This window comes from Lynx canadensis, chromosome A1 (assembly GCF_007474595.2).
Source record: "Lynx canadensis isolate LIC74 chromosome A1, mLynCan4.pri.v2, whole genome shotgun sequence".
In the NCBI taxonomy this organism is placed as follows: domain Eukaryota; kingdom Metazoa; phylum Chordata; class Mammalia; order Carnivora; family Felidae; genus Lynx; species Lynx canadensis.
Window position 1 is genome coordinate 196,872,743 of NC_044303.2, and position 12,228 is coordinate 196,884,970.

Here is a 12,228-nt window from a genome sequence, read left to right on the forward strand (position 1 = left end):
ACTCAGATCAATGGAACAGAATAGAGAACCCAGAAATGGACCCACAAACGTATGGCCAACTAATCTTTGACAAAGCAGGAAAAAATATCCAAAAGAATAAAGACAGCCTCTTCAGCAAGTGGTGCTGGGAAAACTGGACAGCGACATGCAGAGGAATGAACCTGGACCACTTTCTTACACCATACACAAAAATAAACTCAAAATGGATGAAAGACCTAAACGTAAGACAGGAAGCCATCAAAATCCTCGAGAAGAAAGCAGGCAAAAACCTCTTTGATCTTGGCCGCAGCAACTTCCTACTCAACACGTCTCCGGAGGCAAGGGAAACAAAAGCAAAAGTGAACTACTGGGACCTCATCAAAATAAAAAGCTTCTGCACAGTGAAGGAAACAATCAGCAAAACTAAAAGGCAACTGACAGAAGGTATTTGCAAATGACATATCAGATAAAGGGTTAGTATCCAAAATCTATAAAGAACTTATCAAACTCAACACCCAAAAGATAAATAATCCGGTGAACAAATGGGCAAAAGACATGAATAGACACTTCTCCAAAGAAGACAGCCGGATGGCCAACCGACACTTGAAAAAATGCTCAACATCACTCATCATCAGGGAAATACAAAACAAAACAACAATGAGATACCACCTTACACCTGTCAGAATAGCTAACATTAACAACTCAGGCAACGACAGATGTTGGAGAGGATGAGGAGAAAGAGGATCTATTTTGCATTGTTGGTGGGAATACAAGCTGGTGCAGCCACTCTGGAAAACAGTATGGAGGTTCCTCAAAAAACTAAAAAGAGAACTACCCTACGACCCAGCAATTGCACTACAAGGCATTTATCCAAGGGATACAGGTGTGCTGTTTTGAAGGGACACGTGCACCCCCGTGTTTATAGCAGCACTCGCAACAATAGCCAAAGTATGGAAAGAGCTCAAATGTCCCTCGATGGATGAATGGATAAAGAAAATGTGGTATATATATATACACACACAATGGAGTATTACTCGGCAATCAAAAAGAATGAAATCTTGCCATTTGCAACTATGTGGATGGAACTGGAGGGTATTATGCTAAGTGAAATTAGTCAGTCAAAGACAAAAATCATATGACTTCACTCATATGAAGACTTTAAGAGACAAAACAGATGAACATAAGGGGAGGGAAACAAAAATAATATAAAAACAGAAGAGACTCATAAATATGGAGAACAAACTGAGGGTTACTGGAGGGGTTGGAGTGGGGATGGTCTAAATGGGTAAGGGGCACTAAGGAATGTACTCCTGAAATCATTGTTGCACCATATGCTAATTTGGATGTAAATTTAAAAAAACAAAAAATAAAACAAGTTAATAAAATAAAATAATATGGTAAATCTGTACATGGAATACTACTAAGCAATTAAAAATGAATGAATCTATTGATATATGTAACAACATGGATGTGTCTCAAGAGAATTATGCTAGGTAAAAAAAAAAAATCTCAGAAGGTCACATACTTGTGATTCCATTTATATAACTTTCTTGAAATAATGAAATTCTGGAGCTGAAAAATAGATCAATGGTTTCCAGAGATTAGGGGTGGTGGTAGAGATGGAGGGGCAGAGAGGTGGATGGGACTCTGAAGAGGCAGCACAAGTAGGTTTCGTGGTAATAGAACAGTTCTGTGTGGTAATTGTGATGGTAGCTACACAGGTGTACGTGTGTGATACAATTATATAGCACTCTATGCATACATCGCAATCGCTTGTTTCCTGTGATTGTGTTTTATAGTTACGCAAGATGTTACCACTACGGGAAACTGGGTGAAGAGTACATGGGAACTCTCCCTACGTGTTTTTTGTGATTTCCTGTGAATCTGCAATTATTTCAAAATCAAAAGTTAAAAACTATATAGCAACATCCTATAGCATGATGCCAAAAGCAAAATAAAGGTGATATATATATATATATATATATATATATATATATATATACACGTGGGTATGTATATGTATTACATACATACGTATTTAAAATTGTAAACAGTGTTTGTCTTCGGATGGATACTTGTTTTTCTTTTTACATTCAAGTGACTTCCAAATGAACATGCATTAATTTAAAAAAAAAGAAGAAAGAATTTAGAAATGATTTTTACTTTTTTCTATACACTTTATCATGTGGATTGTTTATGAGCACAGATTTTTTTAGCCATTGGGAAAAAATATTGCAAGGTTATTCTCTTTTCTTTAAAAAAAAAATGAAGTGCCTCCTGGGTATTGTATGGAAACCAATTTGACAATAAATTTCATATATTAAAAAAAAAAGGAATTCTGTACGTATTTGCATAGATCATGTTTGGAAAGGATGTACACCAAGGTGTTAATTGTGGTGGTTAAGACTGTCACTGGTTTTTTCTCTTTTGTCTTCCTTGTACTCTCCTTTGAGAATGTTTATATGTTTCTCTTTTATAGGTATTCTGTAATTAATTGCTCTTGTAAAGGGGAAACTTTTTTAAAAAGGAGGTCTTTGCTAAACTGAGTTAAAGCTGTTCAGTGGCACCAACTCTAGTGAAGAATAGGGCTATATGTTACCCTGTATAATCGCTAATTTTGTTCAAAATTTTCATATATATGCAATATATGTAGTCTATTACATGGGCCACACACACACACACACACACACACACACACCCACGACCTATTTCTTTGCCCTTCCTCATATCTCCATCTATACACCTCCCAACCCTTCAAGGTCCTTCACTATTAGAGGGATACATGGAAGTAGCTATCAAACATACAGTCTTTGAAGTCAGAAATCCAAATCAGCCACAAATGTGTAATCTTGGTTAACATCCTTTATCCGTAAAAGAGAAATAAAAAGTTATCTATTTGATAATTTTGTGAGGATTAAATGAAGCAATGCATATAAATCGTTCAGCCCAAGCTAGTATATAATAAATACTGAATAATTTATCCTTATTTTGTTCAGGACATAGCCAGCCGTCCACAGTCTGTTTATGAAAGCAGGCAGTTGTTGTCATTGCCCTCCGCGCCACGAGAGGCGCTGCCGCCTCCGGGCCGACTAGGCCCGGGGTCAGGATGGAAGAAGTCCGTCTAGGTGCGGCCGCCACCATCTTCGCACAAGGGCCCGCCTCGCTCAGGAGATGTAGCTGCTTCGTGCAGTCTCAGAGACAGACCCGCTCGCAGCGACACCCTGCCCCTTGCCTCCTTTAGCTCTCCTTTAAGTAAACCGCCTTTCCCGAGGGCGAGTCTTCAACTCCTTAGAAACGGGCCACCGGCTTCGCTCCGTGACCTCAGACGTACACTTCCGGGAGCGCGAACGTGACCCGTCGCCCCGCCCTCTCTCGCCCTCTCTTTCCGGTGGCGGAGTCTAGCGAAGACGCGCAGGTAGGAGGCTTCAGCGGGTTTAATCGAGTGGCATCCTGAGGCAGGGGGACCCATCGGGGTTCGGGGCGCTGGGCTGGGGTGTTTCCGCGGAAGCCGAGTCAGGTGCCAGGCGAGAGGGGCGCGGCCGGCCGACCCCAGACTCAGGTTCGCGCCTGGTCTCGGAAGCGGCGGTCTTGTCTCAAGGAGGAGCTTGTGAAGGGGAGGGGGTTGAGTGTGGCTACAGCCCTGAAGGCCCTCGCTCCGCGCTGCCACCACCGTTCCGTTTAAGGGGCCGCACAGCAAGTTTGGGAAGGACCCGGGACCCTAGTCCTATGTGGCTTCTCTCTACTCCGCCAGCTTCTTGAGCGGTCGTAGGCCGGGCTCTTAATCTGCAGTTTGTTTCCTTGATTGGGAAGTAGGATTAACTGTCGTCCGGATTCCGTGGGGGTTGTGGTGGGGATTCAGGGACGGAATCAAAAAACGGCCTTGTGTTGGGTGCTCCCTGAACCCGGTTGATGGCTAGGTCTGGCACGTCGCAAGTACTGGGCGCGCCTTACAAAGCCAGAAATTGTACGTCAGTGTTGGTTGAGCACCTTTGATGCGTTTATATATTCTGCAAGGACCCGTCTCATCACCACCTCAGGGCGGCATTTGTGGGGTGGCCACTTTAGGAATTCGTATTCATGCTTCCTGATGAATCTGATCTGCTGAAGTTCTGATCTGCTGGTCTTTCTGGGCTTCTCCAGGCAGAATTTAAAACTTTTCCTGTGAGCACTCTTGGCCCCTTCCTTAAAATTCTTACTCCATTGGATGTAATTTGAGCGTAGGAACAGTTACTTTGTACATCTAAGGCCTACACATGTGCTTACTGTGGTCACTCCCCAGACCTTGTATAAGGAAGGCACTGGGGAGATCCAGGAATGCAAGAGACATGGACTTTCTCGGGTCTGGAATGGTGGTCCTTCATGGAATAAAAGCATCTTGGCACAGGGTAGAAAGTGCTGGACTGGGAGTCGGGGCACTGATTTTTAAGTCTGGTTTTGCCACTGTCTTTACGAACCAAGGCAAGGCCAAATTTGTATTCATCTGAAAGGGTGCAGCCTAAGTCACCTGAGCCCTTCTGATTTCTAGTGTCTTCTGGAAGTGTTAGGGAATTGTTCGGATTGAGTGTCAGGAGGTGCTTTGGGCGGAAAGTAGTCCTCTCTTCGCCTTCCACTTACCCATACTTGCTTTTCCTCCTTTGATGGAATAATTGCACTTCCATTACATGCTATGTCAGATTAGAGTTACTTGATTTCGCTAACACTGAGTCTTTGGGATGGGGATTTTCCATTAGCCTTCCAAAAGGGTATGTTTTATTGCCTTTAATGCTCGATTCTAGTAAAAGTTTAAGAATTTGGTTCTGAGCACTTGGGTGGCTCAGCTGCGTACGCGTCCAACTTCGGCTCAGGTCATTGATCTTGTGGTCGTGAGTTTGAGCCCCACGTCTGGCTCTGTGCTGACAGCTCGGAGAGGGGAGCCTGCTTCGGATTCTGTGTGTGTCCCGTCCCCCCCCCCCCTTCTCTGCCCCTCCTGTACTCATGCTTTGTCTCTGTCTCTTAAAAATAAGCATTTAGAAATGTTTAAAACATTAAAATTAAAAAAAAAAGCATTTGGTTTTAGTCAGTAGTGGAAGGATAGCAGGAGATGAATTGTCAGAGGATGGGAGATAGCCCTTGAACTGGCTTTTTGGAGGGATCTGGTACAGGATATAGTAGATGAAACTAGGGAACTATGTGGGTGAGGGACCCTTGAATTCTAAGCGTAGGAGTTAGTGCAGAGTTCAGACAGCAGGTGTCTTCCGTAAAGGGTCTTCAGCTGTCACCAGTTCATGGGTAGGTCATTGGTCTTGGCCTTCTACTAATCTTTTTGAATGCAGTCTTTAAAGTCTTTGAGCCTAACCAGTAAATGATACTTGGGGTCCAGGAGACCAGAAGCCCTCCTGGTATTGGAAGTGTTGTGGAGTGTACACTAGGAATCCCTTAACCTGGTTCTCATCACTGCTCTGCAACTGACTTGTTGTGTCACTAAACAAATCTTTAAAAATTTCTCAGGATATATATTGTGGGCTTTAAGGCCCAGGAAGAATTGATTACCCGGGTTTGCAGAGCTGTCAGTTGAACTTGGAGGTCTCTAGGGATCTAAGCCAGTGTTTTTCGTGGTTTTGAGGCCGACTTGGTAAAAATTGGAGGGATACTTGTGGTCTTGCTGCTAGAACTCTGGGCTGCTTAGCAAGTGCTATGATCTGTGCTTTAAGTAAATTCAGGGGAAAGGTTATCTCAAGGTACTTTTCTTCTTTAGCCACCAGTTGAACTCTCCTAAGTGCAGAGAGAAATGAGTTTAGGCAGAGATGAGATTGCACAGATTCCCAGGGTGGAGGGAAAGAGACACAGAGGAGCAAAACTTGGAGATTTCCTTTAATAGCCAGGAAAAGGTTGTGGAAACCTCTTGTCCATTACTAACTTCGGGGTTTTTTTTTTTACTTGCTTTCAGAAATGGCACCTCGAAAGGGGAAAGAAAAGAAAGAAGAACAGGTCATCAGCCTTGGACCTCAGGTAGCTGAAGGAGAAAATGTGTTTGGCGTGTGCCACATCTTTGCATCCTTCAATGACACTTTTGTCCATGTCACCGATCTTTCTGGCAAGTGAGTACCTGGGTGAAGAGGTACAGACCAAACTGGCAAGGGTCTGGGGGAAGAAATTCTCCTGGAATCGGGTGGCAGTTTAAGGGGTTCTCTTGAAAGAATTAAAAAGTTCAGATAAGGAAACGTGTTTGTTTAGTCACAAATACTGTGATTTCCCAGGCATTTGAGTTACAAGAAAGACGTTCCCTGCCCTTGTGTCCTTAAAGTGTGGTGATCCGTGAATCCTCAATCTGTTGGTACTTAGTAGGACCAGTGGTGGACTGGAAGTCAGCTGTACGTACAGGTTCTGGCCACCGTTAGCAAGAGTCACTCAAATTGTAAGATTTGGTTTTCTCATAATATATACGGTGAGGTTAACGTCTACGTCATGGAGCAATTGAGAGGATTAAATGTAAAAGTAGATTTATATTGTTAATACAGCGTCCCATTCATTTGGGTCTTTGAACCCCATCAAGGCAGAACCCATGGCCATCTTGTTAGAAAGGATGCATATTCGAGTTGACCTTCATCTTCTGCCATACCCGAACTGTGGCACTCATTAGGATGTGCTAAGTACTTAGAATCCTTGTTGCGTGAGCGGAATGACCGTGAGCTTTTGTTCTAGGGAAACCATCTGCCGTGTGACTGGTGGGATGAAGGTGAAGGCTGACCGAGATGAGTCCTCTCCCTACGCTGCCATGTTGGCTGCCCAGGATGTAGCCCAGAGGTGCAAGGAGCTGGGCATCACCGCTCTCCACATCAAACTCCGGGCCACAGGAGGAAATAGGTACGTGAGTCGGGGGCCGGGAGGTGAGGTCTCTGGGCATGGATGCCAAAGCACCTGGATTTGAGGCTTGGTTTTTCTCTTGTGACTTTGCACAAGACATGTTAAGTGTGTTCATATTTAGTAGTTGGTTGCTGCACCACCGCTTCTGCATCCCCAACTTTGTTTGTTGAGCACTCATTGCATACCAGGTATTGTGTTTGCTGTACTAGAAAAGAACGATGGAAAAGAGTAGCTATCACCTCTCGTCTCCCGTATAGAGGCACCTAGGCTGGTAGGAGAGTCTGACTTTAAACAACCTAAGCAGGGGCGCCTGTGCTTCCCATTTGTGGCAAGTGCTAGGAAGTAAAGGTATGGTGTCAGGGATGGGAGTTAGTGACAAGGTGTAATTTCCACTAAGACCTAAATGTGCCAGGAAGTGGTCCGGTGAAAGAAGGACAGGGAGAAAGTATTCAGCAAGATACAGCTGCAGTGGAAAAGTCTCAAGTGGGAATGGACTTGGCACATCTGTGGGAAGAGTGTTGTGAATTGTGATCAGAGAGCTAGGCAGGAGCAAGTTCCTGCTGGGTCTTAAGCAGTAAAGAGCTGGACTTCAGCCAAAGGTGGGGGGAGCAAAAGAACTTTTTAATAGTAATGACCTGATGAGATTGGGCATTTTTAAAGTTTATTTATTTTGAGAGACAGCAAGAGTACTAGCCAGGGAAGGACAGAGAACATCCCAGGCAGGCTCTGTGCTGTTAGCACCCCATGAATCATGAGATCATGACCTAAGCCAAAATCAGGAGTTGGGCACTTAACCAACTGAGCCACCCAGGTGCCCTGAGATTGGACTTTTTTTTTTTTTTTTCCCTTTTCTGAGAGAGACAGAGCTTGGTGAGAGAGGGGCAGAGAGAGGGGGAAACACAGAATCTGAAGCAGGCTCCGGGCTCTGAGCTGTCAGCACAGAGCCCGAAGCAGGGTGCGAATTCACGGACCGTGGGATCATGACCTGAGCTGAAGTTGTACACTTAAAACGACAAAGCCATCCAGGCACCCCAAGATTGGACATTTTTATTTTTTTTTTAATTTTTTTTTTTTCAATGTTTATTTATTTTTGGGACAGAGAGAGACAGAGCATGAACGGGGGAGGGGCAGAGTGAGAGGGAGACACAGAATCGGAAACAGGCTCCAGGCTCCGAGCCATCAGCCCGGAGCCTGACGCGGGGCTCGAACTCACGGACCGCGAGATCGTGACCTGGCTGAAGTCGGACGCTTAACCGACTGCGCCACCCAGGCGCCCCGATTGGACATTTTTAAAGATGACTGCCGTGTTGGGACATCTGACTGGCTCCGTCAGTAGAGCATGCACCTCTTAATCTCGGTCATGAGTTGAAGCCCCACATTGGGCATAGTGCTTGTGTCAAAACAAAACAAAAACAATGGCTGCTTTGTGGACAGCAGACCAGATGAAGTGGTCCACTGAAAAGATGTTAGGGTCTTGGTTTGGGTCGGGTGGAGCAGTTGGAAATGAACAGATCACCAAAAAAGAATCATAGCCTGTGGCAAAAAGGGACAGTACTTTAAATGGGCTGCAGGCAGGGCAGAGCACAAACTATGATCCAGGGGTCAGAAAGTATGCAACAAAAATCATAAGTGGCCCACTAAACCTTCAGTATTTATTGTTTGGGGGTGCCTGGATGGTTCAGTCGATAAGTGTCCATCTCTGATTTCAGCTGAAGTCTTTTTAAAAATTTTTTTTTTAACGTTTTATTTATTTTTGAGACAGAGACAGAGCATGAACAGGGGAGGGTCAGAGAGAGGGAGACACAGAATCTGAAACAGGCTCCAGGCTCTGAGCTGTCAGCACAGAGCCCGACGTGGGGCTTGAACTCACGGAGCGCGAGATCACGACCTGAGCCGAAGTCGGCCGCTTAACCGACTGAGCCACCCAGGCGCCCCGATTTCAGCTCAAGTCTTGATCTCAGGTTCATTGAGTTCCACGTTGGGCTCTCCACTGTTTGGCCCTTTAAGGAAAGTTGCCGATTCCTTAGCTAGAGGGTTGTGGGATCTCAGAAAGAACCCCTAATGAGTTGGACAAAGCTTTTCTTAACATAGATTCTCATTTCCTAGAACCAAGACCCCTGGACCTGGGGCCCAGTCAGCCCTCAGAGCCCTTGCCCGCTCAGGAATGAAGATTGGGCGGATTGGTAAGTGTCTCCCCTCTAGCTAGCGTTTGGATTTACTTTGAAGTATTAACCCCAGAAAGCTTGTGATGTACCCAGTGGATGCAGTGCTTGGTCTGGGGACTGTTGGCAATTAGGGTTGTTAATGGGGGCTGCAAGAGGCACCATGTGACAGAATTTCTCCCTGAACACCCCTATCACCTGTTGTAAATGTCGACCTTCTCTTTTACATTGGGACAGCGCAGTTTGATTTCTTAACCCCAGTGCCGCACACTGCCTGGTGTATAGGGTTTGGGACAGTGGCTGGTGGAACTGATAGGAGATGAATTGTCTATCCTTTATAGTGTCTCTTAAGGGAGTTGGCATTTTGTGTAGTCTGTCTCCTGAATTGTAGGACCATCTGTATCCTTGGTCCTTGCCTACTAAGTATTAAGAGTACACTAGTCATTGTGACCATGAAAACTGAATGCAGGGAGTGGCAACTCCTGCGGTGGAGAATCACAGCAAATCCCCTATATCTGTGTAGTGCCTGCCCTCCTCACGCCTGTGATCTCCTGATCCTGTCTAGCTCCTGAGAAGGTGTTAGCCTTTTCCTGTTTCTGTGCACATGGTCGCATCATGTACTGATCCCTCGATCTGGTGGTCCAACCTTTTCCTCTTAAGGTTTTATTTTTTTCAGCATATTTTCAACCTTTTACTGACTGGAAAGAAGATAGTGTTAGGTTGCCCTGTTTAGTAGGAGAATCTTTTCACTAGAGAGTCAGTGGGCTGGATGTTAGAAACGTGATTTCTCACCTGCTTCTGACCTCGTATGTAAGTTGTATGCCTTTTCTGAGCCTCAGTTTTCCCTTCAGAAAAATGAGTTCAGACTACATCGGAAAATTTGAGGAAGCAGCAGATGGGGCAGTCCACATCCGTGTGTTATGTATGGAGGGTTTATGTGGGGAGCAGCAGGATCCACTGTTGGTGTGTTAGGCCACTGGTCTAGGGAGGCCCGGACTCCTTCCCATCCGTCTCTAGGCAATGATATTTTCTCTTCCTCCCCACAGAGGATGTCACCCCCATCCCCTCCGATAGCACCCGCAGGAAGGGGGGTCGCCGTGGTCGCCGTCTGTGAACAGGATTCCTCAAATTAATGTTTTCTGTTAATAAATTGCCTTTGTGTAAGCTATTTCGACTCCAGTCTTCTCTCCTTCGTGTAGAGGCCACCCTTCAGGGATACTTGGTTCTTTCCTCCTGGCTCCATTTGACCAGGGCATAAGACTTCTGGGGATCACAGGTGCAGGATAAAGCAGGAGGCCTTTAACAGATATATTACTGCAGAGGATACGGACGACTTGCCAAACAGGAACACAAGATACTGGTTGGGCCCCTGACACTTGACAGGATGAGCCTGTGTTCTGTGAAGTGAATTCCTGGGAGGAGGAGCCTAAGGAGAGGCGAGGTACCTGTGTGCAGTTGGGTGTTTTCCACTCTGCTGGTTGTGGCATTGTTGCCTCCATCATCTAAAGCAGACCAAGACCTTAGAGACCTTGTTTGGAAAAGCAGATGTTGGTTCCAAAAATGGACCAATTCTTAAAGAGCCAGGGCAGAGTGGAAACTGTTGAGCCGAGTGTAGTCTGAGCAGAAGAGGAGCCTTCCAGACTTGAGCCATATATAAACATACGTGGGTGTCTACTCGCCCCCCACACCTTCTGTGCAAAATTGGTAGTGCACTCTGCTGCGTCTTGCTTTTTCTCACTTGGCAGATCTTGGAGATTGTTCCACATCAGTACATAAAGTACATAGAGATTCGGTCACCCCACAAATACACACCAAGCCCTATTTTCATCAGTGATTAAAAAAGTTTTTGCTCTCCGGAAGCTTGCATCCACCTCCGAGGACCCAGTGGTACCAGATGGTACAGAGTGTTCTGCAAGAGATTAGCATAGGGCCCTGTGATGGTAACTGCTCCACTGTTGGGTGGCTAATTAAGCTAGAAGAAAATGTTACTAAGAACATTATAAGGAAGAGAGAAGACAGTTCTATGCGTATTTATTGAAAAAAATCCACGTGAATTGTCCACGCAGTTCAAACCTATGCTGTTCAATGGTCAACAATACTCTAGATGCAAGATGATGAGAGAACTCTGATACTCTTAAGAAACCCGTAACCCAATTAGAGGACATTCTGCAGAATGCCAGTGCTTGAGTCAAAAGTGATGAAAAACAAGGATAGAAGACCAAAGGAGATTAGACCTAACTAATGCACCATTGGATCCTGAACCGGAAAGGACGTTAGCGTGAAAACTGGTAAAATACGAGTAAGGCCTGAAGTTCGATTAATTTCTTAATTTTGACAAATATTTTGTGGTGATGTAAGATGTTAACATGAGGGGAAAAATTGGATGAGTGGTATGTAGAAAAGTCATACGATCCTTGCAACTTTCTGGTAAATCTAAAATTATTCCAAAATTAAAAGTGTTAGGGGGAAAAAACGGTACTTCCTTACCGGCAGCCTCATTGCTAAGGCAGGATGTGTACAGACCCTCAAGAAGTGAACATGCCTGGACGAAAATACCTAGTTCCCAGCTTCAGACTAACTTTAGGCAAATTACTTAACCGCTTGACCATTTAGTGAAACTTCCTGTGATAATGGCTGCCTCTAAGGGTATCATAAGAATTAAGTAAGATTAAAGTGTTTAGCACAGTGCCTGGCTCTGAAGAAGCTACCACTATTCTTAAGCTTGTTGAGTTCTTATGCCAAGGAGCCTGAATGACAGCTGGCTGGAATCCTGGTGGAAAAATGCTGGCGGTTGCTAGAGCATTCTTTTTATTTCCTGTGATGGGACTTTGCAACTTGTACTGTTGTTTCCTGGTAACCAGAGATGCAGTCAGCCAGGTCTTTGAAAGCTGTTCCTCTCAGGGTTTTGTTTGCAAGGAGAGCCAGTTTGCACAGCTTAGGTTGAAACAGCAGTCTGTCGGCCACAGACATGCAAGGCAGGACTGGAGGAGCTGTTGCCCGCCTGAGACCACGAACCACGGGAGCCCAGCCTTGGCAGGTGAGCCTGATGTCGTGGGCTGCAACTGCAGCCCCAGCCAGGCCCCGAGAAATGGTCCCTCCTGCCCTCCTGGCTCCTTTCTCTGACCTGAGCTCTTGTAAGTCTACTAAACAAGCCTCCATGCCTAGCCCTAGACCACATGCTTTGTTACCTGGTCCTGCCCATACTTGACGCTCTCACTCTGCCCAAGCCAAACCTAGTCCTTTT

The 12,228-nt window shown here is 45.3% G+C and overlaps 1 protein-coding gene across 1 annotated transcript; it reads left to right on the forward strand.

Annotated features, from left to right (window-relative positions):
* Window positions 1-3,291: 3,291 nt before the first annotated feature.
* RPS14 (ribosomal protein S14) lies at window positions 3,292-10,152 on the forward strand. Its single transcript, XM_030329341.1, has 5 exons — window positions 3,292-3,394; window positions 5,906-6,056; window positions 6,661-6,822; window positions 8,929-9,005; window positions 10,031-10,152. The coding sequence occupies exons 2-5, from the start codon at window positions 5,908-5,910 to the stop codon at window positions 10,096-10,098; spliced, it is 456 nt and encodes a 151-aa protein (XP_030185201.1). The 5' UTR covers window positions 3,292-3,394; window positions 5,906-5,907; the 3' UTR covers window positions 10,099-10,152.
* Window positions 10,153-12,228: the final 2,076 nt, after the last annotated feature.

Coding starts and splice junctions, on each gene's coding strand:
- RPS14 (XM_030329341.1), top strand. CDS start 5,908: ATGGCACCTCGAAAGGGGAAAGAAAAGAAAGAAGAACAGGTCATCAGC. Junction 6,057..6,660: donor GTCACCGATCTTTCTGGCAA/GTGAGTACCTGG, acceptor CTTTTGTTCTAG/GGAAACCATCTGCCGTGTGA. Junction 9,006..10,030: donor AATGAAGATTGGGCGGATTG/GTAAGTGTCTCC, acceptor TCCTCCCCACAG/AGGATGTCACCCCCATCCCC.